General features: G+C 49.3%; 15 protein-coding genes and 3 non-coding genes across 18 annotated transcripts; 11 read left to right on the forward strand and 7 right to left on the reverse strand.

The window, feature by feature from the left end:
* Positions 1-227: 227 nt before the first annotated feature.
* On the forward strand, positions 228-991 carry BABINDRAFT_160697 (exosome non-catalytic core subunit). Its single transcript, XM_019128391.1, has one exon. It carries the CDS (start codon positions 248-250, stop codon positions 974-976), a length of 729 nt encoding a protein of 242 aa, XP_018986666.1. The 5' UTR covers positions 228-247; the 3' UTR covers positions 977-991.
* A 249-nt stretch (positions 992-1,240) lies between these two features.
* Positions 1,241-1,312, forward strand: BABINDRAFT_t118. Its single transcript has one exon. It is a non-coding gene; the product is annotated as a tRNA-Pro (tRNA).
* Positions 1,313-1,518: 206 nt separating this feature from the next.
* BABINDRAFT_160698 (mitochondrial 37S ribosomal protein mS45) lies at positions 1,519-2,832 on the reverse strand (the record flags this gene model as incomplete). The annotated part of the gene is made up of 2 exons (XM_019128392.1): positions 1,519-2,074; positions 2,254-2,832. The coding sequence occupies 2 exons, from the start codon at positions 2,830-2,832 to the stop codon at positions 1,574-1,576; spliced, it is 1,080 nt and encodes a 359-aa protein (XP_018986667.1). The 3' UTR covers positions 1,519-1,573.
* Positions 2,833-3,137: 305 nt separating this feature from the next.
* Positions 3,138-3,427, reverse strand: BABINDRAFT_160699 (uncharacterized protein). The gene has a single exon (XM_019128393.1). The coding sequence runs from the start codon at positions 3,390-3,392 to the stop codon at positions 3,183-3,185; it is 210 nt and encodes a 69-aa protein (XP_018986668.1). The 5' UTR covers positions 3,393-3,427; the 3' UTR covers positions 3,138-3,182.
* A 195-nt stretch (positions 3,428-3,622) lies between these two features.
* BABINDRAFT_33494 (S-methyl-5-thioribose-1-phosphate isomerase) lies at positions 3,623-4,843 on the forward strand (the record flags this gene model as incomplete). Its single annotated transcript, XM_019131638.1, has 1 exon — positions 3,623-4,843. The coding sequence occupies one exon, from the start codon at positions 3,623-3,625 to the stop codon at positions 4,841-4,843; it is 1,221 nt and encodes a 406-aa protein (XP_018986669.1).
* A 338-nt stretch (positions 4,844-5,181) lies between these two features.
* Positions 5,182-5,254, reverse strand: BABINDRAFT_t132. The gene has a single exon. It is a non-coding gene; the product is annotated as a tRNA-Ala (tRNA).
* A 2,117-nt stretch (positions 5,255-7,371) lies between these two features.
* BABINDRAFT_160701 (uncharacterized protein) lies at positions 7,372-7,991 on the forward strand. Its single transcript, XM_019128394.1, has one exon. It carries the CDS (start codon positions 7,739-7,741, stop codon positions 7,898-7,900), a length of 162 nt encoding a protein of 53 aa, XP_018986670.1. The 5' UTR covers positions 7,372-7,738; the 3' UTR covers positions 7,901-7,991.
* Positions 7,992-8,060: 69 nt separating this feature from the next.
* On the forward strand, positions 8,061-10,370 carry BABINDRAFT_160702 (uncharacterized protein). The gene has a single exon (XM_019128395.1). It carries the CDS (start codon positions 8,460-8,462, stop codon positions 10,083-10,085), a length of 1,626 nt encoding a protein of 541 aa, XP_018986671.1. The 5' UTR covers positions 8,061-8,459; the 3' UTR covers positions 10,086-10,370.
* A 195-nt stretch (positions 10,371-10,565) lies between these two features.
* BABINDRAFT_27961 (alpha/beta fold hydrolase) lies at positions 10,566-11,534 on the reverse strand (the record flags this gene model as incomplete). The annotated part of the gene is made up of 1 exon (XM_019131415.1): positions 10,566-11,534. A coding segment is annotated over one exon (969 nt), but the record flags the coding sequence as incomplete, so codon positions are not given.
* Positions 11,535-11,848: 314 nt separating this feature from the next.
* BABINDRAFT_160703 (uncharacterized protein) lies at positions 11,849-12,178 on the reverse strand. The gene has a single exon (XM_019128396.1). The coding sequence runs from the start codon at positions 12,077-12,079 to the stop codon at positions 11,909-11,911; it is 171 nt and encodes a 56-aa protein (XP_018986673.1). The 5' UTR covers positions 12,080-12,178; the 3' UTR covers positions 11,849-11,908.
* Positions 12,179-12,738: 560 nt separating this feature from the next.
* On the forward strand, positions 12,739-13,670 carry BABINDRAFT_160705 (signal recognition particle subunit; the record flags this gene model as incomplete). The annotated part of the gene is made up of 1 exon (XM_019128397.1): positions 12,739-13,670. A coding segment is annotated over exon 1 (350 nt), but the record flags the coding sequence as incomplete, so codon positions are not given.
* A 497-nt stretch (positions 13,671-14,167) lies between these two features.
* On the forward strand, positions 14,168-14,264 carry BABINDRAFT_t119. Its single transcript has one exon. It is a non-coding gene; the product is annotated as a tRNA-Met (tRNA).
* Positions 14,265-14,968: 704 nt separating this feature from the next.
* RAD32 (DNA-directed DNA polymerase eta) lies at positions 14,969-17,206 on the forward strand (the record flags this gene model as incomplete). Its single annotated transcript, XM_019132571.1, has 1 exon — positions 14,969-17,206. One exon carries the CDS (start codon positions 14,969-14,971, stop codon positions 17,204-17,206), a length of 2,238 nt encoding a protein of 745 aa, XP_018986675.1.
* Positions 17,207-17,635: 429 nt separating this feature from the next.
* RUB1 (NEDD8 family protein) lies at positions 17,636-17,920 on the reverse strand (the record flags this gene model as incomplete). Its single annotated transcript, XM_019132572.1, has 2 exons — positions 17,636-17,851; positions 17,903-17,920. The coding sequence occupies 2 exons, from the start codon at positions 17,918-17,920 to the stop codon at positions 17,636-17,638; spliced, it is 234 nt and encodes a 77-aa protein (XP_018986676.1).
* Positions 17,921-19,200: 1,280 nt separating this feature from the next.
* Positions 19,201-20,793, forward strand: ERG5 (C-22 sterol desaturase; the record flags this gene model as incomplete). The annotated part of the gene is made up of 1 exon (XM_019131667.1): positions 19,201-20,793. One exon carries the CDS (start codon positions 19,201-19,203, stop codon positions 20,791-20,793), a length of 1,593 nt encoding a protein of 530 aa, XP_018986677.1.
* A 355-nt stretch (positions 20,794-21,148) lies between these two features.
* BABINDRAFT_7153 (uncharacterized protein) lies at positions 21,149-21,829 on the forward strand (the record flags this gene model as incomplete). Its single annotated transcript, XM_019132573.1, has 1 exon — positions 21,149-21,829. One exon carries the CDS (start codon positions 21,149-21,151, stop codon positions 21,827-21,829), a length of 681 nt encoding a protein of 226 aa, XP_018986678.1.
* Positions 21,830-22,559: 730 nt separating this feature from the next.
* Positions 22,560-24,423, forward strand: BABINDRAFT_160708 (uncharacterized protein). The gene has a single exon (XM_019128398.1). It carries the CDS (start codon positions 22,650-22,652, stop codon positions 24,306-24,308), a length of 1,659 nt encoding a protein of 552 aa, XP_018986679.1. The 5' UTR covers positions 22,560-22,649; the 3' UTR covers positions 24,309-24,423.
* A 787-nt stretch (positions 24,424-25,210) lies between these two features.
* Positions 25,211-26,950, reverse strand: SMP2 (phosphatidate phosphatase; the record flags this gene model as incomplete). Its single annotated transcript, XM_019131209.1, has 2 exons — positions 25,211-26,440; positions 26,534-26,950. Coding segments are annotated over 2 exons (1,647 nt in total), but the record flags the coding sequence as incomplete, so codon positions are not given.
* Positions 26,951-27,322: the final 372 nt, after the last annotated feature.

Below are 27,322 nucleotides of genomic sequence, written 5' to 3' on the forward strand. Positions count from 1 at the left end.
ATAGGCCTGTAGTTACTTCAGCAATATCCAGGTGGTGGTAGAACTTGTATTCCCCTACACTCCTTTTATTAACCCAATATATTAAAAAGCACACAGAGATCTTTCTTTTCTCCGCCTGGCAGCTACTTTGAACGTGGCCTACTGCAGTTGGTTGCATGTTTTCCCCGTGCATGAACCACAAATTTTTCGCCTTATATACAGAACGATGAGCTTTTTATGAGCATACCCTTCCTCGCCCCTACACACAATGGATAGCACCACGTTAGTTCTTCCAGGCGACAAGTTGCCTTTGCCTAAGACGCAGACCCAGCCGATTATCCTCGGACCGGGGATTTACAAGTCTCCAGCCACCCAGGAAATCATTCCCGTCTCGGCTGGCCTCCTCACCCAGGGCACCAAGAAGGCGGCCCATTACATCTACACGGAAAATAATTCCAAGCGGTACATCCCGCAGGTGAATGACTTTGTGATCGGAGTCGTCACCGGCGTCTACGGCGAGTTTTACCGCGTAGCCTTGTCCAACTTTTCACAGACCGTACAGTTGCACTCTCTTGCGTTTGAAAACGCCACCAAAAAGAATAAGCCGGTGTTGAAAATCGGAAATATCGTCTATGCAAGGGTGAAATCCGCCCACTTGGACATTGAACCGGAAATCGAGTGCGTGGACTCGAGTACTGGTAAGGCAGCGGGCTTTGGGTTGCTCGAGGGCGGCTACTTGCTCAACGATTTGAGCTTGAACTACACCAGAAGCTTGTTGTTTGGTAACGCTTCCTTGAACGCCATCCTCGAGGCCTTGTCCTTGAAGTGTAAGTTTGAGATTGCGATCGGCGTCAACGGAAAGATCTGGATCAACGCGGGTGACGGCGACGTGAAATTGACCTTGGCCTGTGTCAAGGTCTTGGAGGGCGCCGCCAGCCGCTCCGGTGCCCAGACCGCCACCTTGATCGAGCAAACCTGGAAGGAGGTAGGTATTTAACCATATGGATTGTATATTAGATAAGAATTGGAAAGTGTAGAGGACGGGAAATAATATCTAACGTGATGTTTTTAGAATAAGTAGAACCAGACATCTAGAGATTGGAGATATGTTCCAGGGTGAAATGGAGAATTTATGCCGGCATGCGGTAATATTATATAACCATGTAAGAAGTGGGTGAGATAGTAAGGTGTAACTATTGGCCGAAGTGTTGGAGATGGTGCTGTACATCTGATGCAAACCGCACAGATTCTCCTCATAGTCGGCCGTGTGGTCTAGTGGTATGATACTCGCTTTGGGTGTGAGTGGCCCAGGGTTCAATTCCCTGCTCGGCCCGTCTATCTCTTTTTTCATCTTTCAGCAAGCTCATCGGATGGAGATTGACAGGAAAACGAGTAACGCTACTCAATAACTAAAAGCAAGCACTATGACCTTAACCGGCTCTACAGAGACTCAATAACTAAATCATTCGCAGATCTCATGCCGAAACAGTCAACATATACCTCACTTTATCAGTGTACACCCCTCTCCTTACAATGCCGTTGGACACATTTATATTTCAAAACATACGGTTGCTATTTACATGGTGCTGGTTGCTCAGAGCCAGATTCTCTTCCCGTAGGCGTCAAAACCATACGGTCTGTTGGGCCTGTTGTCTCTGTTCCCCTTCCCGTATCTCTCACCGACCTCACCGACGGTGGCGTTCTGGAATCTAAAAGCGTGCTTCTCGCCCTTTCTGACCTCACCCACGTAGATACCCTGAGAGTCGTTAGTGAGCTTCTGCGCAACCTCAGTCTTCTTGGTCTTGTTCAACTGCGCGTGGAAGGCAACCTCACCCAACTCGGTCAACTTGCTCAAGGTGACGGCAGCAGCCTCCACACCAAAGTCCTCGGCTGCGTCGACAGCGCCAAACGGTTCAGACTCGGCAATGGTGACGAAACGAGCGTACTGGGTGGTCTTGTTGATCGGCACTTCGGTCAAATTTTCCGGGGAAATGCCCTTGGCGGCCATGACTCTCTCTGGGACGTTCTTATTGTATACAGGGAACATCTTGTACATGGTCTGGCCCATGACCTCCATGTCCTTGGTGATTTGCTTCTATAACACGTTAGTAGGGCTCAGGGGCACTCGAAAACTCTCCAATCGCGTGACGGGGGAATGTTTCTTACTTTTCAGTAAAGAATTTGTAACCATGTGTTATCTTAAAGACTAATCATAAATGACTCATCATTGTATGAAACACTCGTCCGTCACGCGTCGGATCAAACTATACATACTTCTTGCATCATCTTCTGCTTGATTTGGTGCAACTTCACAATGGCTTCCACTCTCGGAATCTTAATCCCGTACTTGACCGCAAGCTCCTGGAAGTTACCGGTGAGCTCGGCTCTCTGGGCGATTTCCGCTTTTAATCGGTTGTCGATGACGTAGTTGGTCTTACAGAATTCGTTCTGCGGGAAAGGTTGCAAGGCCAGCTCTCTCTCCCTTCTGAGCTGGAACCCGGACTTTTCCTCCACCGGTGCCTCAATCCCGGTGGCCTTCTGGTGCTCCCTCACTTCCGGATCGAAGATGAGCGAGTTGCCTCTCTCTAAGTGGGGCTTGATGTAGTTTGGAGTGTGATTCTGTGGCGCGTTGGCGTACTTGTTGAGGTAGTACTCTCCCTTGAAGTTTCTAGGCCCCAAGAACTGGTTCATGAAGGAGCGGAGCTTGGTCTGTCTGTACTTCTGGGTCTTTGGCACCGGCTTGGTTGGGTAAGACGGGTATGCCGGCTTACGACGCGACCCGAAACGCTTCTGCGTCATATTGATGACGCTGGCAGTCTCAAGACCCCCGAGCGATGTGGTAGAGCGCAACATGATTGTGTGTGTTCAAAGAGATCCCTGGCGGCTAAGAAATAAATCCATCGCTAATGTAAGAGGAAATTCAGTGTAAATTTTCCAGTTTTTCGGCGCATTTTTATGGAGCGGACACGCACCCGAGTGAGCGGAAAGGTGAGAAATAGTAAGAACGGCCGGGTAACACTTCAGGGTAGCGGATTTTTGTTAGGGTTAGCTATATCGGCATTACTTAAGGAGATACTTTCCGGGCCATGTTATTACTCCAATAAACAAAGTAGCTTTTTCTGTCTTCTCCTTCGATCAGTTTCAGGGTACAGTCAAAGTCGTTTGCTCGGAGTATCCTATTATTTTAATGGCTTTATAAGAGGTTAAGATAGATTGTGCACCCGACATGTGTTTCTAACAAATGCGACCTTGTACAATATCGGTAGAGCTTGGACAAACCCAAAGCATGATTCTATACTAAATAGAGAGTAGCTAAGGTTCTTTTTCCGTGTCTGAGATGGGACAAAAATAACTGAGCCTCGTTCCAACAGATGCTGTAAAAGAGTAACGTTTACGAAGTTGCTTAGATTCATTGAATCCTGGCTACTGGTTATAAAGAATATATTTCACCTCGTATCCTCTTTGGTCCACGCGTGCGAGACGTCTCATATCCTCAAGCCAATTCCCACACGTGCGAGTCATCTCATTTATCAGTCGTGCAAATACCATCATGAGGCGGCTTGGATTGCCCATTAACCGCCGGTTAACTACTTCATCCCTTTCGCTCTCCAATTCCCCTCTCTTTACCATACCCACCCATACTATGTCATCTCAAGCAGGAAAAACCCTCCAGGCGATCAAGTTTGATCGCGAGCAGGTTACACTACAGATTCTTGACCAGCTTCTCCTCCCATACAACTCGCAGTACATCGATGTCTCCACCATCAGCACCGGGTACGACGTCATCAAGTCGATGCAGGTGAGAGGGGCGCCCGCTATTGCCATTGTGGGCTGCTTTTCCATCATTGTGGAGCTTCACACCGCTATTGTGGCTAAACAGAACGACTTCCAGTACACTTTGAACGACTTTGCGGTCTTCAAGACCCAGTTGGTTGCGAGAATCCACTACTTGATTAGCTCACGTCCTACCGCCGTTAACTTGTCGAATGCGTGCAACGAAATCATAGCTCTTGTGGAATCACACTCGAACTCTTCGTCCGCCGCTGCCTTGTACGCTGCCATTTATTCCTACGGAGTACAGCTCTACGACGACGATTTGGCCAACAATTTCCGGATCGGCGCTAACGGTGTGGCGTACATGAACCAGATTTTGGGCGGGGAAAATGCCACTCCATACTCCATCATGACGGTGTGCAACACCGGCGCTTTGGCCACGTCTGGCCATGGGACTGCCTTGGGAATCATCAGATCCGCGTGGCGATCGCCCTCCTCCGACCTCAAGCACGTGTTCCCGTTGGAAACCCGTCCATACAACCAGGGGGCGCGTTTGACCGCGTACGAACTCGTGTACGAGAACATTGCGGCCACTTTGATCACCGATTCGATGGCCTCTTACCTCATCCATACGTTGAAGCAGCAGCAGGACGCCGCCAAGCCGCCAATCAGGTTCATCATCGTCGGCGCCGACAGAATCGTGCGCAACGGTGACACCGCAAACAAGATCGGAACCTTCCAGCTTGCCACCATTGCCGAACACAACCCAGATATCCGCTTCATTGTGGCTGCTCCGAAGACCACCATCGACTTGAAGATGGCCAGCGGTGCCGAGATCGTTATTGAGCAGAGACCGGGTGCTGAGTTGACCCAGGTGACCGGCGGGGTTATTGACCCTGTCACGAGCAGTGTTAGAGTGTTAGAAACCGGGGCTGAGATCGGCAAGGTCGGTGTTGGTGCCCCGGGCATCAGCGTCTGGAATCCAGCGTTCGATGTCACACCGTACCAGTTGATTGATGCAATTGTCACCGAGGACAAGGTTGTGGTCAAGGGCCCCGATGGGAAGTTTGATTTAGTTGGGTTGTTCTAGGCGCCAACAGAGCATTTTTGTAGTGCCAAAATTGATAGACTCGATGACCGTGTAGAATTTGGGTCTATACTGCGTGTAATGTGAGTTGATTTTCGAACTTTACAGAATCTGCTCTGAATTTTTTGCCAGTGAAATTTTAGAGGCTAAACGTGTTTTATCGAGACCTGACCGTTAACTATATTGGGAAACGACGTGGGAGATGTTCAGGTTTGGTAATACCGGTCAAAGCTGAGTGTGGTATAGCTTGGGTCGGCTTTGACGTCCAATGGGATAGTGACAAGGTGCTTGTATTAGGGCTCCTCCCAGCTTGACGCAGAACCCGAGCAAGTAGCCAAAAATGGACGAGTCAGGAGTCGAACCCGAGACCTTTCACATGCTAAGCGAACGCGCTACCAACTACGCCACACGCCCATAATTTGAGATTTCTGATTGGTAAACTATGATCCGACACGGAATAATGATTGTATTATCTCAATATGCTGTTACAGCACGAATAGGTTGAATATAATGGAGCTCCTCATGGTTGTACGCTTTGTAACTGCAAAGGCGGTGAACACCCGCGTTTTTGTAGACAGTCCCGGTTGGTTTTTGCCGCAGAAAGTCTCAGGTTCCCACTTAACGTCGATAAGTCTTATCCGAAGGTGGTCAATAGGTCTCGTCCGAAGGTGGTCAATAATACATATAGAAATAACCAGGGGCCTCTTTTTGGTTCCTCTCAGATTTGATATCACCAACGTGGTATTGCATTTTTGAGCGTAATGAGCTTATTTAATCGCTAGCCATGTAAGTTTAAGCTGCAACTGTGTGTACCACACTGGAAGCTGATGATTTTAAGTGCCAGATAAACCGGTTATTATAGGAAACTTTGCCTTACCATAAATAGAGTGCAAGCATCGTTATCCTTTATATATACGAGGGGATCGGAAGAGCCCACCATCGGTTAATGCTAGAAAACTGGTGACAACTGGCAATAGTCTTGGGGGGCTAAATCTTCAACGCAGATCAGGGTTACGCTTTTTGAAAGTTTGCTTAAAAACTTCCTTGGTGAACTATGTCACTATTTCTGGATTCTCTGATTCATAGTATTCTTCTGGTTTATCAATTTTCTTCTACATTGAAGCTGCCTCGCCGCCAATATGACTAAGCTCTTTTGGGGGTTGCCATTCATGGGCCGAAGCTTGTAGCATACAATCACATGTCACCTGTGGATCGAAGCCAACAAAATTCAGAGCCAGATGCTTGGGATCTAAATGCAGGACTTCTATCCACTGAGAGCTTTACTCGGGTAGACTAAACGCAGGGTGATTGTCCAGTCAGAGCCTTTGAAGGTTTTTCGGGAAGATGAATATATTTGAAAATAGGCGCTTTATACTGGGATTAGGCTTGTGAGGGGTTTCTGGATATAATGGAGGGGATATTAAGAAGACTTTGAAATGCGACGTATTTCATGCCCCATCTATGGAAGAAACATAAGCAGTATTATTTACGATTTGTAATTCTCGAAGGGCTCACAGTTCAAACTGAGGCTACGGGTAAATAAGTATAGGGTTTGATCTCAAAATAGCGCGAATCATAGAAATTTTATGGACCTTAAAAATTACTCATTGGTGGCAGCCTCATTGGTGGAATAAGCCTATATAAGTGCGACGGCTGTGCGACAGGTTATAGAATATGACGGTATTAGATGCATTAGAGTGAGCAATATTTTTTTTCCCTAATGTTCAAGTTAAATATAAATCATTGCTGTGGATTCCCTGTAGAGAACTCTCCGCATTGTTTCTTAGCCTTGATCCCTCCAACAGTGAAGATCTAATGTTTGTATACTTAGATATAACCAACGGCGTAAATCCATCGTTTCCCGGGGTTAATATTCCGAATTCTCTCTTCGATAGCTTCTATATCGCCCAATCCACTAAAATTTGCACAGAGGTTCAGCCCTTGCCAAAACTATTAAATATATACAAACTCTCATCAAATGTTCCCAATTGAGGCAATCTACATGCAAATAAAATATTATATATCATTTTCCCAGAAGTGGAATCGCTACGTTTATGTAGAAATCTACCGTAGAAACTCGTGAAGCCAAAATTTAGCTATAAATCAGTCTTTAAGTCTCCTCAAACTATCCCAATGATCGCAGGCTAAATTCAATCACCCTATAAGCTTCCCTCTCACTCACCTAGGCACCCAGATATCCACTCGTCGCCGTTGCTATATTCTTTGAATCTCTGCACTATTCTTTGAATCTCTGCACTATTCTTTGAATCTCTACACTATTGTTTAAACCTCTGCATTATCCTTTAAACCTCTGCATTATCCTTTAATCCTCTGCGTTAGTTTTTAATCCTCTGCGTTATTCTTATGCTCCGACTAAACCATACTGACCCAACCACGCAGTCTTCCTTTGTCGTCATCTTGCGTCAGAACTTGCGCGACTGCACCCCCTGACACCCACTATTTTCCTGGCATCTACTCGCCTCATAAGTACCATATTTCTCCTATTCGTCACAGAACCTTCCATCAATAACCCAGACCGCTCGTTCAGTGCCCCTTTTGCAGATGCTGGTATAGGCAACTATACGCGTTCCGGCGAATATGCATAACCTCCGACCCAACTTTTCCTTATCGGCGAGCGGTGTCACACATTCCCTTCGTATCGCGTGCCGTTTTGGGCGGTAAAAATCACATGTGAATGGATCCGGCAACAGGACTTTTTTTCACTCTAGCTCCACACGACTGCATTCCCCACTTTCGCATGTCCCCGGAACCCGCACCGGTGGTTCCTTCATTTATATTAAAGCTGGTTCTTGGAACATGCTACAATTTTTTGCTCCTTGCGTATAAGGCTGTAACCGGTTGTGGCTCAAAGTAGATCGTGAGACCTATTCCTGTTACATGACGTCACTAGTCCAAGCTTTTGAACCATGTCGTAAACAGCCCCAGACCTTTCGCATGCATGATTCGACGTCTAACGAGTTCAACAAAAGACGCTTCCAGGCCGTTTGCGCTTTACCACGCTACCCGGAACTGCCCCTGAGGTTAAAGTCTCGCAGCTAGGGGCCATATGCCGTGCTCATTCCCACGGCCACTGTATCTCACTTGTTTTATTACTGTTTCTCGCTTTACTCTTTCTATTACTGTTTCTCTCCTTACCTTTTGTATGCCATGTCCACGAGGATAGTAGCATAGTAACAAGCCCTCTCTAACACCTCAGCAGGGCTATCTAACTTTGGCATGGCCTAAACTATATTATCGCTGAAGATTTGCTGGTGGGCTAAGCATGGTCTTCCGAGGGGCTTCCGGTTTCCACCCCCGAAATTTCTGGACATGCATGCACAGTATTTATGTTTGCCGGTCAAAAAAATTCTCCATCTCACTAACGCATGCAATCTTATAGCCTTTTGGGCTATCCCCCAGAGTATAAATTCCGCCCTTTCCCCTACCGCTTCCATAACTTCTTCTCGCTCTTTGTTTCAAACCCACGCCGTCTAGCTCCCATAGACTCTATTTATTGTCCACTCCATCGGCCCACAATCACTCCCTGTACAGTTTTGCGCCTTATTTTCCTTGTATAACTTCCACCAACCCCTCCTCCGCTTGATCCACTCAACACACCATGTCCGGATTTGAAGCTGAAAAGGCATCTTTGCGCTCTAGAGAGCACCACAACGGCACGTCGCTGCTTTCCGACAATAACGCCACAAAAGAGTTTGAAATGACTAACCAGAACGACTTGAAACTCCAGGAGCTCGGCTACCAGTCAGAGCTCAGACGGTCGTTTTCGATCTGGTCCATTTTGGGGGTAGGCTTCGGGCTCACCAACTCGTGGTTTGGGATCTCTGCCTCCTTAATCGCCGGTATCAACTCTGGTGGCCCGCTCATGATTGTGTACGGTATCATCATCATCGCCTGTATCTCCTCCTGTGTGGGGATCACACTCTCTGAGCTTTCCTCGGCCATTCCATCCGCGGGAGGCCAGTACGTGTGGACGCGTGTGCTCATTCCAAAGGATAAGAACGCTTCGTTCTGGTCCTATCTTTGTGGTTCGCTCGCTTGGGCCGGTGCCATTTTCACCTCTGCCTCTACGATTCTCTCCATCTCCACCTTGGCGGTGGGTTTTTACGCCTTGTGCCACCCAGACTTTACACCCAAGGCGTGGCACACCTTTGTGGCGTTTGAGTTGTTGAATATCTTCATCTTCTTCTTCAACTGCTACGGCAAGATCCTCCCGCACATCGCCACGGGGGCCTTGTACATCTCTCTTTTCTCCTTCGCCGTCATCACCATCACCGTGTTGGCCTGCTCTAAGGGCAGCTACAATACCCCTGCGTTTGTCTTCAGAGACTTTGAGAATGCCACCGGTTGGGAAAGTGCTGGGTTGGCCTTCATCATCGGGCTTGTAAACCCGAACTGGTCGTTTTCCTGTCTTGACTGCGCCACCCACATGGCTGAAGAGGTTGAGGAACCAGAGCGCATCATCCCGATCTCCATCATGGGCACCGTCGCCATCGGTTTCGTCACCTCCTTCTGCTACTCTATCGCCATGTTCTTCTGTGTAAAGAACTTGGGCGCTATCAATGCTTCCAACACCGGGATTCCGATCTTGGACATCTACCACCAGGCCTTGGGCAACAAGGCCGGCGCCATTGTGCTTGGGTGTTTGGTTTTCCTCACCGGTTTGGGCTGCAACATCTCCTGCCACACCTGGCAGGCGCGTCTCTGCTGGTCTTTCTCCAGAGACAAGGGCTTGCCCTTCTCCGACAAGTTGCTGATCATCGATCCACGCACCGGGGTTCCGCTCTACGCCCACTTTTTCTCCTGCGCTCTTGTGGCGTTGGTCGGCTGTTTGTACCTCGGCTCTTCCACCGCCTTCAACTCCATGGCCACCGGCTGTATCACCTTCTTATTGATGTCCTACGCCATTCCAACCTTTGCGTTGCTCTTTGTCAAGGGTAGAAAGAACTTGAAGCACGGCCCGTTCTGGTTGGGGCCTCTCGGGATGTTTGCCAACGTCGTCACCATCTTGTGGACCTGTTTCGCCGCCATTGTCTTCTCTTTCCCCGTCACCAAGCCAATCACCAGAAATAACATGAACTACGCGTCCCCGGTCATTGCCGGCTACGTGCTTGTTGCTGTCATCTACTGGCACGTGAAGGGCAAGAAGGAGTACAGACCGGTGGACGACGAAGCCGAGGCGTATGTCAAGGCTATGGGAGGCGAATCCCCAGATGTTGCTTTTTAAACGGTTTCCCGTGTTATTTATTTTTTAGATTTGTGTATAGATCTGTTGATGGATTGTTTTATTGCTAGATTATGTAAAGGAGGATACTTGGGCAGTGTTATGTACGTGATTAGCTCGTCTGGCCAAGATGAAAGCCTTCCATCTTCATTTCAGAGCCGTACGGACCGACTTTCATAAGTCTATCGGTCTTTACGCGTATTAAAGGCGTATCTGGAGCTTCTACCCGACTGGGTTTTGCTTACTATAAAAGTAATAGTGCAGATTTCACCTCCTTCTTTGGGATACCTGGGCTTTCGCCTTGGACACCAGATATGTTGTTTTTGTTGTTTTTTTTTTCTTAGGCATTAAGAACGTTGGATGCCACTCTTAGAGATGCGACCTAAGATCGGCAAACAACCGAACGTACCGTTGGTTAAAAGCCTCTTCCCTCTCCTCAAGTCCCGCATCCGCCTTAAACGTGTTACCGTAGATCGCCTTGGATCTCTTGGAAAGCCAATTCACCATAATCGCTATAGTCTCTTCAAACCTCTCACAGTGCACCATGTGCCCTGCATCTGGCACTGTCGCCCCGGTACAGTCGGGAATCGTGGACCGGATAAAGTCCGTTCCTTCCTTGGGAAAACTCAGAGAGAAATTGGACCCAATCAAGTGCAATACCGGGACGGTCACAAATGGCAAAATCGCACAACCCTCCACAGTCGACACATCTTTCGACGTGTAGGCCACCACCTGCTGCTTGGTTGTCGATTTTCCGCTCATGGTTCCGTCGGCGTTGTAGATAACCTCGTCATTTACAAAGTAGTCCAACACCTTGGGATGGAACTTGGTATAAAACGGCACCGTCCTGAACCATCGGAAGCACTCCTCCTCGTTGGCAAACAGGTCCCGCACATTCTTTTCGATAGCCTTGTGGATCCGGCGGTGCTTTTCCCAGTCGTCCGGGCGGTCCAATGCAAACTTGTGGAAGGTGAAAAACATCGGATCGACCGCAATGATGGAATCAAACATGACGGGCTCCAAAAACCCGGCGTAGAGCATCCCGTGTCCGCCGACGGAGTGGCCAATTCCGATGGTTCGACTGTCTGCAGTGTTTTTGACGGCCTCGTGCTTCAAAATCTTGATCACGTCTTTACCCGTGTCACCCCAGTAATACTTGTGGCCCATCTTGTGTTTGTTCAACACGCAGGAGTCTCCGTGGTTGACGTAGTCCATCGCAAGCACCTTTCCCAACTTCCACGGCAAGGTGGAGGTCGGGGCGTGGGACAACTCATAGAGCTGGTCGATATGGTGGCGCCACACGCTTTTATTCATCCCAGTTCCGTGTGTAAAGATCAAGTTCAAGGTGGTTCTGGGGTCGTCTGAGCTGCTGCGTGGCACGTACTTCGCATATGCGACCTGTAAGCGGTCAGTGGGAAGAATGGTGGAGCCCGGCTTGCGCGGGAAGTGGGCCTCAATGCTGGTCACAGTGTAGGAGTAGTAGGGGGAGGGATATTCGGTAACGTTTAACGGCATATTGGTTGGGAGTTTGAGCGAAAGCCCCAGGTTTAGGAATTGTGGGGTTTATATAGCGTTCCGGGCTGTTCTCGATCCGACAGCTTCCGTCTGATCACACGCATTCTAGGGGATGTCCGAAATCCGCGAGCGGATTGAGGGAAGGGGTACGCGAAAGTCACGTCAAGTATGATTGACGGTAACTCAGCCCGAGACGGCGTGAACATTGAATATTATTCGAAGTTATAGCTTAGATTTAAAGTGGTTTTAATTATATTAACGATTCCGATGGACACGAAGGAGCAGTAATCGTGTGCGCGCTTTTACCCAGGTCAACAAGGGCCCGTAGATCCCTTCCATTGGCGAAGCAGGGATTCGAATTCTTCGGCTGAAGTGGTTTTCCATTTTAGTTCCTTTAATTGATAGCAGGACTGCTTTGTGAGGGGTCGATCGTGAACGGTAAGTGATGACTGCTTTTTGGCTTGGTACTCTGCTCTACACATCCAGGAGTCATAATTACATGCATAAGTTAGCTGTATAAGTCAACTATTCCTTGCCAAAATTCATATACATGCCCTCCAGGTCTGTTAAGAAAGACCCTGGAATTTCCTATGTCCCTTTGTTGGAATTTTCGTTGAATAACCTTTGGTGACAGTGATACAATGAGCTATTATGCATGATACCAGCCATCAGACGCACGAGGGTTCTATAACAAGGGCACTCCGAATCCACTCTCTACCGACTAGAGGTCATATTTTTATTGGTTAATATTAGACCTTAAGCATCAAAGTCAATAGCTTTGATGCTGGGTGTTCCTACTAAATCTCAAGGTGATCCGGGTGAAACCCCGATATATTTAGAGGGAGTAGCAACTACCTAAAATGACCGCCAATCTGGCGTTTTTAGGTGGCTCAAATCCAATCATCAAGTCTCCGGGAATTCAGTTGGATTTCTCTCTCACGGCCTGCTTTTGGTTTGACAATATCTGAACTATAGGCCGTCCTCTCTCAAACTGGAAACATGCCCTTTTTCAAACCTCTAATTCTTAGTCCAGTAGGCTAAAGCATAGTACCAATAACACGGGGATCAGCAATTTGATCCTGCTAAGAACCCCTTTCTTTTTCCTTCTTTTCAATCTCCGCCCAGTATACCCCTCCTTCTGTTTAGCCGTTGGTGGATGATTTTCCTGGTTGGTTCTGGAGAATACACCAAGTCTCCCTGTGCGTTTCGGTCGTGCCTTGCACACCGCCCAGATCGACTATCACGGTGCTGAAAATCAGAGGTTCAAAGCCACAATGCCTCAGTGGGCAAAAGGGAATTTACTCTCCATCTTAATACATCATGCCGAACGTCACCTCCCTCGACATCTTTATTGAAAGATCGTGCAGACTTATGGACGCGCGCCCCGCTTCCACCGTGTCCATCACCTATGGCTCCCAGGCTAAGAAGGCCAAGACGGCCCCAGCGCCCACAGACAAGGTCTCTAAGAAAGCCACCTCTTTTGTCGCGGTAAAAACCTACGACCCAACTAGCGGTGTCTGCTACCGCATCAAATTGTCCAAGGCGAAGGAGTTGTCGCGTGTCTTGACCTTGCTCGGCCCACGAGGCGTGCAGTTGACGAAGAACCACAAGAGCGCCAGTTTGGGCGGTGCGGACGAGGAAATGCTCTCCAAGAAGGAAAAAAAGGCTAAGATCAATACTTATATTGTGCAGGAAAGAGGGATCGCCAGCATTATGACCAATGTCGTGTTTAAGGAGGAGGTGCCGGACGTGGTAATGGCTGAGCCGAAGGAAACCACCCCAGTCGTAGAGGCAACGGCGCCAAAGACCAAGAAGAAGAAGAATAAGAAGCGTTAGGGTTGTTTAAGTGTATATTACCGGTGGGCGAGCATTAAAATGGATTAAATTTGTCATTACTTGAGAAAACACGAGGCGGAACAGGAGCCTGTTTGGATGTTAACATAAATATTAAACCAGTTGCTTGAGATTTAACTTGCTGGTAAGTAGGGTAGGTCCAATCTAGAAGGTTGTTCATTAGACATGCCTCTTTTTATTTGAGCCTAAACAGTATATACTATCTCTGTAATAACTGACTAATTATATCTACCCTGAGTACATCTCTGAGAACGTATAACAGTTTGACCACCGTCTGCAAACTGAGAATGGTATATTCCAGGTGTACTCTTTGTGGGACTTGATCCGGTTCATCTACAGACTGTCAGTGTTCCATCAGGGCCTGTCTGGCTTTTCTAGCTTGTCATTCTAATCAATATCCCATGACTGTTTCCGTGGTTTACTAGTAACTGCCAACCGAGAGAGATTCTAATGGTTCGCTTAGAATCTCCAAAATAAAGGCCATTTTTCTAACTAAAACAAAAACTATATAAAATAGCAATCCACACTTATGTATAAAAATGACAAACTCCGTAACCATGTCATTCTCTCGCGCAGACTGTCAGATGTGCACTTGCTAAACTCGCCCTAGGGGAATCTGTTCCGATAACTATTGATAAAAGCTTCCTGGTCGTCTCACGTGGTCATTCTCACAGTCTCAATGAGAGTCTCTCTAACTCTGACACAGACATAGAAGTGCTTCACTAGCTCAGTTGGCAGAGCGTCAGTCTCATACTAGGGGTAACCCAAGTAGGAATTATCTGAAGGTCGAGAGTTCGACCCTCCCGTGGAGCATTCTTTTTGTATTTTTTCTCCTTCCAATATTCCCTCCACAACAAACGAAACATCGATGCTTTGGGTTTATCTTTGAATAAAAGAGCTCAAGGTTTTTGGTTGTTGATCTGTGCTCGGGCGCTAACCTTTTTAGTTTTCAATGTTTACATACATCCAAAAGTGCTGGTGTACAGTAACAACTTTTATCGTACATATAGCATAAATTGTTCTAATAAATGCTCTCTGTGGATATATCTGTATGGAGGACTATCCCTGACGGTTTATATATGCTTGAGATCTTAATAAGCATTAATCGTGGTTGTATTAAATTCATCGGTAAGTATTTAAATAATAGCTATTATTCAGATTTTAAAATAATATCATTAATTTAGTATGAATGCAAATACATAAATGTATCGATCTCTATCTGTTTCCTTATATATATACCGCAGAATGAGCAATCATACAAACATATAGCAATCATACAAATGTATAGCAATTACAACATATTAGCGTTCATGGCAGGTGCAAAGCTCGGCTGAAAGAAAATCATTACACCAGTGCTGTTATTACGCACCGGGTCGTAAATATTTGAGTCGTACCTTTTGACATATCCTGCGCCAACCTTCAATTTTAACCCAGTGTCTTTGAGTAAAACCCCACCAAAACACCATTTCGGATATACCCTCTATTATTCGCATCACTGAGCCTAATCTACAGTGGTTATGTCCACGACTGCCGTATCTCTGGGTGAATTCCAAAGACGTCTACAATCGGGAGGCAAATCGCTACCCACGGCAGCTGTCCCTGCGGCCTTTACCTACAAGAACTTCCATGATTTAAACAACCCTCGGTGCCTGCACCTCTCGCCGCTCTCGCAGATAGCGCACATTGATGTCAACGCCTTCTATGCTCAAGTGGAACAGGTGCGCCTCGGGTACACCGACAAAGACCCCGTCGTGTGCGTTCAATGGGGCTCCCTCATTGCCGTGTCCTACGCAGCACGAAACTTTGGGATCGACCGATTGGACACCTTCGCGCAGGCCAAGGAGAAATGCCCACATATTATAGGAGCACATACAGCGGTGTACAAGAAGGGCGAGGTCGAGTGGTCCTACGCACACGAAGCAACTGGCGCAACCGGAAAACATCCATCAACAGCGACGAACAAGGTCGCGTTGGATCCTTATCGTAGAGAGAGCCGAAAGATGATGCGTATCTTTAAGAGCTTGTGCGATTCGGTGGAGAAAGCCAGTATGGACGAGGTATACCTCGACCTAGGCCGACTAGTCTACAAACGGGCCTGTGAATTGTTTCCCGAGTTGACAGACGGCGAAGGCGATGAACCGTTGCCAGAGATCCCGGAAAGACTCCCCGAGGTGTTACAATGGGCAGGGGTAGTTATCCCTAGCTTCGAAGAAGAAGGAAAGGATGACAGGATTACTGAAAATTCTGATTCAACAAATATCAGTTCCACACCGGGCTATGGGTTTGACCCAAAATTGGCCCCAGAGCAGCTCCCACTGGTTTCTAGTCCCGATCATAGCACCATGAAGCATACTACAAATGTAGCCCCTTTGCCCATCTCTCAAGCTTCCTCTCCCAAGCCGCCATCCATTGCCATTCGCTCGTGGTGTGATATCCTCCTTCTTGTTGCCTCCCAGATCACCTTGGAAATTCGCACCACAATCCACTTTGAGCTCGGCTACACCACTTCCTGCGGAATTGCGCCCTGTCGCACGGTGTCCAAGCTTGCTTCTGCACATACAAAGCCCAATAACCAGACGCTTATTCGCGAGGGGCCCCCTCTTCACCGCTTTCTCGACATGTATGAGATGCACGACGTGACCGGATTCGGCGGTAAAATCGGAAAAGAGGTTGCACGGGTGCTAGGGGACCCCTTGGGCCAGGTTCTGTCATTGACCTATATCAGAGACGTGTATCCCACGGTAGAGATGGTCCGTAAACGCTTAGCCATCACCGGCCTTGGCGACTCTGCCCCAAAGGTGTACGATTTGGTTCGCGGCCAGCTCCGAGTTCCGGTGCCCGCTGCCTCCACGAACTCTGCAACCTCGGTTCAGACGTATCTTTCGTCCAAAAACTTCCGGAAACCGTTCCAGGTGAGGAGCTTGGACGACATGCTGGGGTGGATGAAGGTATTCGTGGCAGATATCGTCAACCGTATAAGAGAGACGGACGAAGAGGAGACAACCGTGGAAGACATGGCGATCCAGGCCAAACGCCAGAGGGTTGCTAGACCACGACCCACGAAGATCACCATTCGGTATTTGACCGAGGGGGGCAGCGCGTCTATTACCAGACAAGCCACCATTCCGCGCATCTTGGCTTTGGAGGAGCTTCGCGAGGTGGCATTTGACAAGGGCATGGATCTACTCAGACAGTTGGAGCTTCAATGGGAGTCCTTGAACACCGGGAGGCCCATGTGGCCGTGTATCAACTTGGGAATCTCTCTTGGGAGCTTAAAAATGGGCGAGAACGAGGGAATCCGCCTGATTGATGGCTTTTTGAAGAAGCTGGTTATCCAAGAAGAGATCATCTCGACCCCCGAGGAAAAGAGAGAAGCTTTGGCTTACAAGTCACAGAAACGGCTGACCAGTTCTGTTGATATCATGCAATCGTTATCGATGAAGCATTCTCTGAGACAGCCGATGCTGGTACCAAGCTCCAAGGAGGAAAGGATTGTGGTGCCGAGTTCTCGGGAAGGAAGTGCCTCGCTTGAGGAGAATCCCAAGTACTGCGACCAGTGCAACTCCTTGGTCGAAGAAGACATGGCTGAACACCTCGACTATCACTTTGCGATGGATGTGGCGAGACAAATGGATGCTGAGTTTGAGGTGGAAGCAACCCAGATGGAACAGTCTCAGGCGGACTCTAAGAAAAGGAAGAAGACGATAAAGGGGAAGAAAAAGGTGGAGCGGGGCCAGTCCAGGTTGCCATTTTAGCGATATTCGGCGGGATATAGGACTGCTCTCTTGAAACTCGCTAAAAGTAAAAGCCTGGCCAAAAGAAACTCGCTTTCGTGTAATCAAAAGGATAAATATGAATACCTCGGGCGAACCCAGCTTATAGCATCGCGTCGCAGTTAGAGCTGCCTTGGGGGGGTGGTTAACCAGAAGCAAAGATCTTTGGGAGGTGAACTCAATAACAGTGCCTCTTTCCTAAAACTACATATACGGATATCCCCAAAACTTGTAGATGCGTCTATAAGCAGTCGAGTGAACGGCAAATCCTGGGCACTATTCCCATACTTCCAGATCCAAAAATGTCCATTATCTACACTTGGCAACAATCTGTGCGGCCAGAGGACATAGTGGGAACCACCTTATTCATTATTATACACGATCCTGGTCCGAGACCCAGTTTTAGCAGCCTTAATTGCCCCCTCTCAAGGTCAACACCAAGTGCAACACGGCACCAGCGTCAACTTTGCTGGCACCAACGGTGTTTTCATCAGACAACTGCTTTCCCTGGAAGATAAGACGTTGCTGTGGGGGTGGAATCCCCTCCTTTTCCTCCATGAGCTCCTTAATACGGATGATCTTGTCTGATGGCTCGACATCGAGCTCGATTTCTCTGCCGGTTAAGGTCTAAAGGCGTTAGTACTCCGCAAAGGTAGTGAATTGTAAGGTTTGGCGCACCTTGACTTTGATTTGCATTTTTGCTGTGTAGGACCTGGAGTGGTTAGTGGTGTTCTAGGCCTCACCTCTTTTAACGCCAGCTGCGTGGGGTTGAGATTTGTTGTTCAAGTCGTGTGTCATCATCACGTGATATATAGCGCTTATAAGTACACCACGTGACACAATCCTATGCCAAGTTGTGGAGGTGGTTTAAAAATAGACCCCTTCTCTATTAGAAATAAAATGTGTAAGGGTTAATTTTGGGTGATGTGACTGACATGAACAAAACTACATGATTATTGCAGCAAGTAGCGAAAGGTTACACGCTGATGACGTCTAAATGATGATTTACCAGCCAATCTACATTAGTAGCCCATAGCTTGATCAAAGACTGGTTAAGATCCACTCTACGAAAAGGTCTGCCCTAAACCACGAGCATCAGTGTTGTGTTTGTGCAAGCCGAGACCCTGCTTCACAAACCCCAACGGCCATATCAGCAAGGGTACAGATATCTAACACGAGATACAAAAATGACATCATGTCTGTTGAATTCTACAAAAGGGGCTATGGTGACGCACATGTCATACTTATTAGACATCCACAAAAAAACCGAGGAAAAAATGCTGGGGTCTCACGGTGGACAAAGTGTCATTTACATTAACAGGCCTCCAGCACCCATTGCTCTCGTGTATCTTATTTTCAACAGACAGGAACCTTAATTCACGAAAAATGGTCCCATTTCACCTGTCGTAATAACTCCAACGCTCACCAAAGGACTATTTAGTACCATTTTCACACCATTACTCCCAGTCTCAATCTATCGCTAGAGTTTATCGTTAGTTCCAGCCTAATCTACACAACTTGAACCAATCCAGCGACAGAAAATCAAAGCACACGGACAAAGTATGGCCATTACTAGAAAATCCATCTTCTGTGAAATACGAGCACCCTTTCCAGTTACTACCCGGCAAAAGTGTATATCCCTCCGCCCAGGCTGCCAAGTGTCTCGGATAGCTACTTATCATTCCACTTTGTCTGCTTAGCCGGAGTACATTTTTGACCAAGTCCCATTCCGTGCGCGGTAGCACTTCTTTGCCCTTTCCCTGCATACGACGTGCTTTATCCCGGCACATTTTCCTCCGCCTGCCGTTCCGACACAATCCAACCTGCTATACGAGTATTACTAAGGCCTGCAGCTATACGAGCAAAAGAAATCACGGCAAAAACTCAGTACGGCGAAAAATCAACACTCCTCTATTTTTTTTATATCAACGCTATTTTTACTCTTGCTTCCTTTCGCTTTTTCAATAAACATCGTCATGGACACCTACCAATCATTTAACGCCTCTGGTGTTGCTGGTGTCGCTGGTGTCGCTGGTGTTGCTGTGGCCGAAGCCTCCGCTTCTGTGTGGTGGTTCAAGGTGGTTGTCACCTTTCTCGCGGTCGTGCTTGCGTACGACCAGCTTGTGTACAAAATGAACAAGGGCAACATCGCGGGGTCCACGTGGAAGTGGTACCCGATCATCGGGCCGTTCATGGAGTCGCTCGATCCAAAGTTCGAGGAGTACAAGGCCAAATGGGACTCTGGTCCGTTATCGTGCGTGTCTGTGTTCCACAAGTTCGTAGTCATCGCCTCCACTCGCGACCTTTCCCGTAAGATCTTCAGTTCTCCGGCATTTGTGAAGCCGTGCGTGGTGGATGTTGCGGTCAAGATCTTGAGACCGTCGAACTGGGTGTTTTTGGACGGCAAGGCCCATGGGGACTACCGTAAGGGCTTGAACCCGCTCTTCACCAAGCAGGCGCTCCAGATCTACTTCCCAGCGCAGGAAAAGATTGTCGACGCGTATTTAAAAAAGTTTTTGGCCATGGGTGAGACTGAGGGCGCCACCCAGTTCTTCCCCCACTTCCGGGAGTTCTTGTGTGCCATCTCGCTCCGCACCTTCTGCGGCGAGTACATCTCCGAGGAGCAGATCAAGCTTGTCGCGGATAACTATTACAAGGTGACCGCCGCGTTGGAGCTAGTGAACTTTCCTATTATCTTGCCCTTCACCAAGACCTGGTACGGGAAGAAAATTGCGGACGAAACCATGAAGATCTTCGAGGGCTGTGCCGCCAAATCGAAGGAGCACATCGCCGGCGGCGGCGCGCCGATCTGTGTAATGGACGAGTGGATTGAGTCGATGGTCATTGCCCGCAAGAAGGAGGCGGCCGGTGATGCCACCTCCACGGAAGCTAAGCTTTTGATCAGAGACTTTTCCAACCGCGAAATCTCCGAAGCCATCTTCACCTTCTTGTTTGCCTCACAGGATGCCTCTTCCTCGCTCGCCTGTTGGTTGTTCCAGATCATCGCCGACCGTCCGGAGATTGCCACCAAGATCAGGGAGGAGCAGTTGCGTGTCCGCAACAACGACTTGTCTACCCCAGTCACCTTGGACTTGATTGAGGAGATGGCGTACACCAACGCGTGCGTGAAGGAGTCCCTTCGCTACCGCCCACCCGTCCTCATGGTGCCATATGTCGTGAAGAAAAAGTTCCCGGTTACCGACTCCTACTCCTTGCCTAAGGGCTCTATGGTGGTGCCGACCTTGTACCCGGCATTGCACGACCCGGAAATCTACACCAACCCGGACGAGTATAACCCCGACAGATTCATGCAAGATCCGACCGGCTCGACTACGAATCCGTCGGAAGCCCGCAAAAACTGGTTGGTGTTTGGCACCGGGCCGCACGTGTGTCTCGGCCAGACCTATGTCATGATGTTGTTCACTTTCATGTTGGGCAAGTTCTTGTTGGAGGCCGAGTTGCAGCACGAGGTCACGCCGTTGTCTGAGGAGATCAAGGTCTTTGCCACCATCTTCCCGAAGGATGACTTGATCTTGAAGTTCCAGAAGCGCGACCCTACCAAGGTGTAGAGGCGTTTTGCTCTGTCTCTTATTCTCATATTATGCTATATATTATACCCGACCTGTAGACTCTAGTTGTATTTTCCACGGTATAGTCTAAGCGAGTGGTTACCTTGGACTAACCCGGTAAGGGTACTGGTGGTGAGGATCCCAGGGTGGTGAACCTATTACTCCGTACAACGTCACACGGAAACATGTCCATGCGGCGCGCACTATCAAGGCGGATCGGTTGGCGCTACAAATACAACTTAAGCTCATTGCCCACCGGCTTATCTCACAATAAAACGCCTATTTTTCTTCCCAAAGCTGATCCACTACCCCGTCATTTAAAATGCCCCCGGTCCCACAACATGCCATACAGGCAATGTCCACGCCCAACTACTTGCTCCAGACGGAGAACCTCCGATCGCTCACGGAGCTCATCCAGCAGCTAAACAGCGAGGTCGTGGAGACCTCGAAGTTGAAATCCAGCATTGTGGAGAGCGCTTTGGTGCTAGATAGTGAGAGAGGGACAGAAGACGACTATATGGCGGGGTTTTTCCAGACAAAGTTTCTGCTCGACACGGTGCCGCTCTCGCCCGAGGAGCTCGCACAGATCGAGGCAGCTGGCCTGGCTTTAGGCGATACGTCTAGTCCAAAGGTTCAGCGTGTCATGGCGCTTTCACGCGACAATGCGCGGCTTGCAAAGGTCTTGCGTGTCCAGCAGCGCTACCGGCACGAGCTCATCGATACGATTCGCTGCTACGAAATCTCGCTCGACAAGATCCTATTGCTTCTTCGTGACGACGTCATCGCGCACCACTTCCAGATTATTGAGACCCATGGTGTGCGCTACGAGATCCTTGCCGCAAAGACCAAGGAGATGTGGACGTTGTACGCGCAGATTATGCGCAACCGCGCGGCGTTGGTCCGCATCTTGCAGCGCTTGGGTGGACGAGTCGACGCGTTGGGCGATGTGATGGCGTGCGAGGTGGAGAAGGAGTTGGCCGGTATTGGAAGCGCCCTTGAGGGATGGGAAAAGACCTTGGGTGAAAAAAAGGTTTAAGCTGATCGATATCTAGATCCGGAGAATTAAATTGTTTCGAGGCCTAGACGGATTTCCAGAGCGGCATTGAGCTCAGAACGACAAGTTGAATTCAGAATGACTCAGGTATTGTCCCAAGGTTACGACGGCCGTTGTATACCCAAGATACGCGGTACACGCTATAAAATTCTGGGCCCAGAAACCGAGCGTAGTATCTCTAAGTAATGGGTTCATTGCCATCCATTTGGTCTGCTCTCAGAATGATGTACATACAAGACATATTAATGCAAAATAACCTAGAGCAGGTTAAGGCTAATCGCGTGCACGGATATAGCTGAAAAAGAGTATTTCTGAGCATTAAAAAGTCAGGTAAATCAGTTTTCCCTTATGGATGGAATTGAAACTTTGCCAGGTTTTAACCTGGACCCAAGACAGTGACGTAGAGAGCATTGGACGGGTATCTTTACCGTTCCGTGGATTACAATCCATGTTGTCCAAGACTTCAAGATACCTTCTTCATCGTTATAGAGTCTACATTACGCATCCATTAAATTTAATTCTTTCCGGTGCAAACCAATAGGAATCTAATACCAGCTAGACCGAGGAATACAACCATAATTCTCCACCCTAATTCGCTGTTCCTCTGCGGCCCTTTCAAACCAGCCGCGCACAACTATATATGCAACCCAAGGACGCACACGTGACGGTTCTCCTGTGGTGACCTGATTTCGATACTAGGCAAGTGGTTCATCTTTAGGTCACCACAGATGAAAGCTGTGCTTTCTGTGATACACATTTACATTCTCACCACCAGCTGGGGCCTCTTGTTTTTAATTGAACCATGGATGCTTTCTTTGCCTTCTCTGATGAGGAGCTTGCAGACTTTCTCCTTGGCTTCTCTCTCGCGCTCGCAGGCGCGGGCACGGTCGTGCTCATCGTTTTTGCCGTGTACTACATCTTTTTCCGCGGCCAGTCGGGCATTGTCTTGGATGCGAGCTTCAATATCCCGGGCCAATATGACGCGGAGCGTGCGCGCGAAGAGTCAGAGGACGAGTTCTTGCACGCGGCGAGCCCGACGGAGCGCGCGGACTACTTGCGCGCGCGAGCGTGGTGCGCAGAGCACCCACCGGTGCTTGCACCTATCGGCGCTAGCTACGACCCGGAAACCATTGAGGATATTCGGCTTCGCGGCATCGATGCGTTTCATTTCCAGCCCGACCCCGCTAACGGCTACACCGTGGTGGACAAAACTGACGTGGTTTTCCATGACTCGCCGCAGGCGGCTTCCGCCTTGCTCAACTATTCGCTTCCGGTGAAAACCCGCCCGGAGTCTGAGTGTGTGTACTTTGAGGTCAAGTTTCTCGAGTTTGCGCGCGGCACCGCGAGCGTGGGGTTGGCGACCGCACCGTACCCGGCGTTCCGGCTTCCGGGAGCGCACAACTTCTCACTTGCGTATGAAACGCGTGGTACATTACGTGTGAACCATTCGTTCGCTTCCGGGGTGCGTCTTCTCCCGGAGGTGCGCCAGTCTGACGTTGTCGGCGTGGGCTTCTTCCCGCGCACCGGCACGGTCTTTTTCACCCACAACGGGCGCAAGGTGATGGACGTTGCACGTGAGCTCCAGGTGGACATGTACCCGTGCGTGGGCGCGCGCGGCGCCGTGCGCCTCCAGGTGAACGTAGGGCGCGCGGGCTTTGTGTTCATTGAAGCGAACGTCAAAAAGTGGGGCTTTGCCACACGTGCCACTATCGGTGCGCCGCCTGTTTATCTCAAGAACACGGGCGACGAGGTTTTGGCCAAGGGAGCGGAGCTTCCGCCGGACTATCCCGAGCAAGAAGTGACGTTTTTCGGGCCGTCCGCGCTCGTCGGACCGTCCCACGTCGAGGCGTCTCCTGTCAGGACTGAGGCGAGGGCTGAGGCGAAGGAGAGGATTGAAGCGAAGGAGGGGAGTTCGCCGCTTTCCAGCCCGCCAAGCTACAAAATGGAGGGAAGTGAAGTGAGAGGCGATGAGAGAAGCGATGGGAGTTTGAGTGAGTCGGAACGAGAGTTGAGGGAACGGTTGTATGAAGAGAGAAGCTCCGGGTTTACTGGAGAGACTCAGCGCGGCGAAGGTCGCGAAGCACATGGTGGAGAGGAGATGGAAACTCGAGTAGTAGTCCCTGGTTCTGCCCTAGAGGTCGAGACTTTATTTGTAAAAACTTTGCTTTCCGATGAAGCACCGGTTGATGTCGAAACCACCTCGGCCAGTAACCTGGCTCCGCAGCTTTCCCCAACCGAAAATGTGATTCCTTCCCACGGGCTAATCTCTCAAGACGGGCCTCTTGCTGGAACCGCGGTTGTCGATGGAGCTGTGGATCAGATCGCTAACCAGACGTTGGAGAGTGCCATGGACCAGTCATTCTCGCTTGACCACCACTTAGAAGCCACGCCATCACCGGCAAAGAAGCCAAAGAACAAAAAGAAAGGAAAGAAGGGCAAGAAGGGCCGCACCACGTTCTAAGGACTTGGATAACCATTCCAGCATTGGATGAATTATATGACTTTTGTTAGCTATGAAGCATGAAAGGCGATGGAATGTATTTTTTTTAACGTAAATCCATTAACCGTCCGTAAAGATCAAAGGACGAGAATTTTGTAAGGTGAGCGATATGAGGAGTGCCCATAGCACAAGCAGTTAAGAGAAACAAATTGCTGCTTTTGTAATCGTACGGTTCCATGGCTAAGCATAGTTTCTATTATTGCTTATATACTAATCCATACTCAATAGCCCGACTATGGAATCTTTACATTAGACAAATACTTTGAACGTACATCTCGTAAAGGAAAAGTTCCATTTTAATCCTGAATGAAGTTTCATTACAAAACTTTCAGGGATGAAATACCAATAAACCCTGGTAACTCTTTTCCATTGGGTTGCTTTCATTCGTCCGTTTCCAACTTGCCCAGGTTCAACACACTGGCCATTTGGAATCCCTCATTCTCGTCCGTAACCTTCAACAATTCCTCGCGGATGTTCCGCTTCGCCACAACAGAGTCCCCACTGTGAACTGCCTCGTCAAATGTATGCACGGACTCAAATAAATCGCTTTCGCCGTCCTTATCCTCTTCTTCGTCATCGTACTCCGAAACATCATTATACACATCATCATCGTCGTACTCCTCCTCTTCTTCATAGTCATCGTCATCTTCATCGGAGAAATCCTCGTAGTCTTCGTCATCTTCATCGTCATCGTCATCATCGTTGTCGGTCCGGGGAGTGGTGTATGTCTCGGAGAACGTCATCGCAGACTTGGCCAGAGGCGAGGCGACTCTGGACCCGCTGCTCTGTGGCCGGAGGATCCCCACATCCGCATTGAGCTTCATAGATGTGTGCTTGTTGTTCATCGGCGAAACCTCCTCGTCGTCGCTCGACTCGCTCAACTCCGGGAGTCCCTCGCGCCAGAAGTTTACATCGGAGAACCGCTCGTCCTGGACGTCCAGCGTGTTGCACTGCGGGAAAAACTGATCCACGAGCTCACCGATGTTCACGTACGACAGCTTGTACCCCGCCAACTCAAGCAACTCCATATGGACCTCGCCGTTGGGATTGATCGTGAAGATGCGCGAGCTGGGGATTCCGACCGTGCGGTACGAGAGCGCATCGGTGATTCGGTTACCGAAGCCGGCGTAGAACGGAGTTTTGCTTTCTTGCATTGCCTCGGTGTCGCCGCCAAAGTCGTCAACTAGGATCGAGTCCAACGCGCTGGGCGGCGCGCGCACTGCGGTGTCGTCGTACAATGATTTGAAGTCGCGGAGACACGAAATCTTGAACACCTCGGGTTTCTTGAGAATCACCTCGCGGCGCAACGCCGCCATCGTGCGATCAGGCGAAAGAATCACGGGCCCTGGCGGAAGCTTGATACCGTCCTGGTCGATGGTTTTGAGGTACGCGCGCGTGGAATCGGCCTGGCCCGAGGACCGCGCCGTCAAGTACAATACATTGTACCCGTTGAGGTGGATGTCGTGGAAGAGCCGCGCAACACCAACGTGCGTCCAATCACGGCCGATCATCGTGAGCACGTGCCCCAACGCATCGCTCTTAGTGATGGTCCCGTCGATGTCAGAGATCACGATGGGCACGTTCGACTTCCACAAGAAGAGCTTGGACGTGAGGAATGCCTTGCCCTTGTTGACCGAGTACGTGATGTCGTTCTCGCCGGGTTTCAACAGAAGGTACTGAAGCTGCTCTGAGGTGAGCCGGAGCGTCTTGAAGTAGTTGTGGGAGGAGCTACTCGGCACCGTGTCCTCGGGAACGGATGGCGGCGGTGTCGCGTTGATGGACTCCTCGTACTCGTCGTAAACGTTGTTGATGCGCAACTTGCCAGCGTCGTCGTGTCTGAGCAACAGCTCAATGTCAATGTCGGGACCAAACTCGTCCTTGAGCAAGTTCCTGATGAGCTCGTCCGAGTCCTGGATGTTCTGTGCGTTCAGCTTGTAGCCGTCCATGTCGAGGAGAAGGTCACCGTTGACGTCGATTTTGGAGGGGATGTTTTTGATTTTGAGCTTGTCGGAGAGGGTTTTGGCACGCTCGAGAGCGAACTCGCGCGACCTGGGGGAGTGCAAGGGCGAAGGGATGAAGGTGTCCGTTCTGAGCTGAGGCGATGCCGGGGGCGAGACTGCTGGCGACACCTCAGGGGAAGTACCGAGTCCTCCCGAAAGGTTCTCCTGGCGAGAGGAGTCCCCGACGGGCCGAGCAGAATCTCCCAAATCGAGCAAATCCGGCTCTTCCAAGTTCATGCTGCTTTTAGATGGCAGGCCCTGCGGCGATAATGACGGCGATGATGCCGCAGACAAAACCGGTGACGCCACCATGTTCTCAGGGATAGCCACGTTGGAGTCGGTCTCGAACACGAAGAAGGCCTCGCCACCATCACCAAGCTTCATTGGCAAATTCGTCTTGGAGCCGTTAACAATCACATCGATCTTCTTCTGCGACGGACGTAACAACTGGAACTTGCCGAAGCGCACGTGGAACGGCGAACATGAGAGGGAGCCATCGGGATGCTCCACCACGACGATGTCGATGGCACCGGAAAGGGTGGAGGGGTTGATGGAACTGAGCGCCGTGGAGACGGAGCCAATTGCTCTTCCAACGTATTGCATTGCGGGAGGAGCGGGATGTGGATGAGTAGAGGTTTAGGTCCGGTGTGATCTGCTTGATTTAAAGTGGCGGCTAATTTGCCTGGGCTCTGCGTGGCGCGCTTGGCGGATCGTTAAATTGGCACGTGATGGGTACAGGGAAACAGAGTTAGGGACGGATTGAATATATGAACGAACTTGACAAGTTTTAATGAATGGATTATTTTTTATTTTTTATTTTTTTTAGTTTGACGACGTGCAAAGTTTTAGAGATGGGGGTACGGGTGTTGTTTGATACTAGTCAGAATGAGGCTATGACAAGATTAGTGATACAGGATTTAAAAGTTTTATGGGATTGAAAGCGATAAAGATATATTCATTCAACCCTGAACATTA

This window comes from Babjeviella inositovora (genome assembly GCF_001661335.1).
Source record: "Babjeviella inositovora NRRL Y-12698 unplaced genomic scaffold BABINscaffold_3, whole genome shotgun sequence".
Classification (NCBI taxonomy): domain Eukaryota; kingdom Fungi; phylum Ascomycota; class Pichiomycetes; order Serinales; genus Babjeviella; species Babjeviella inositovora.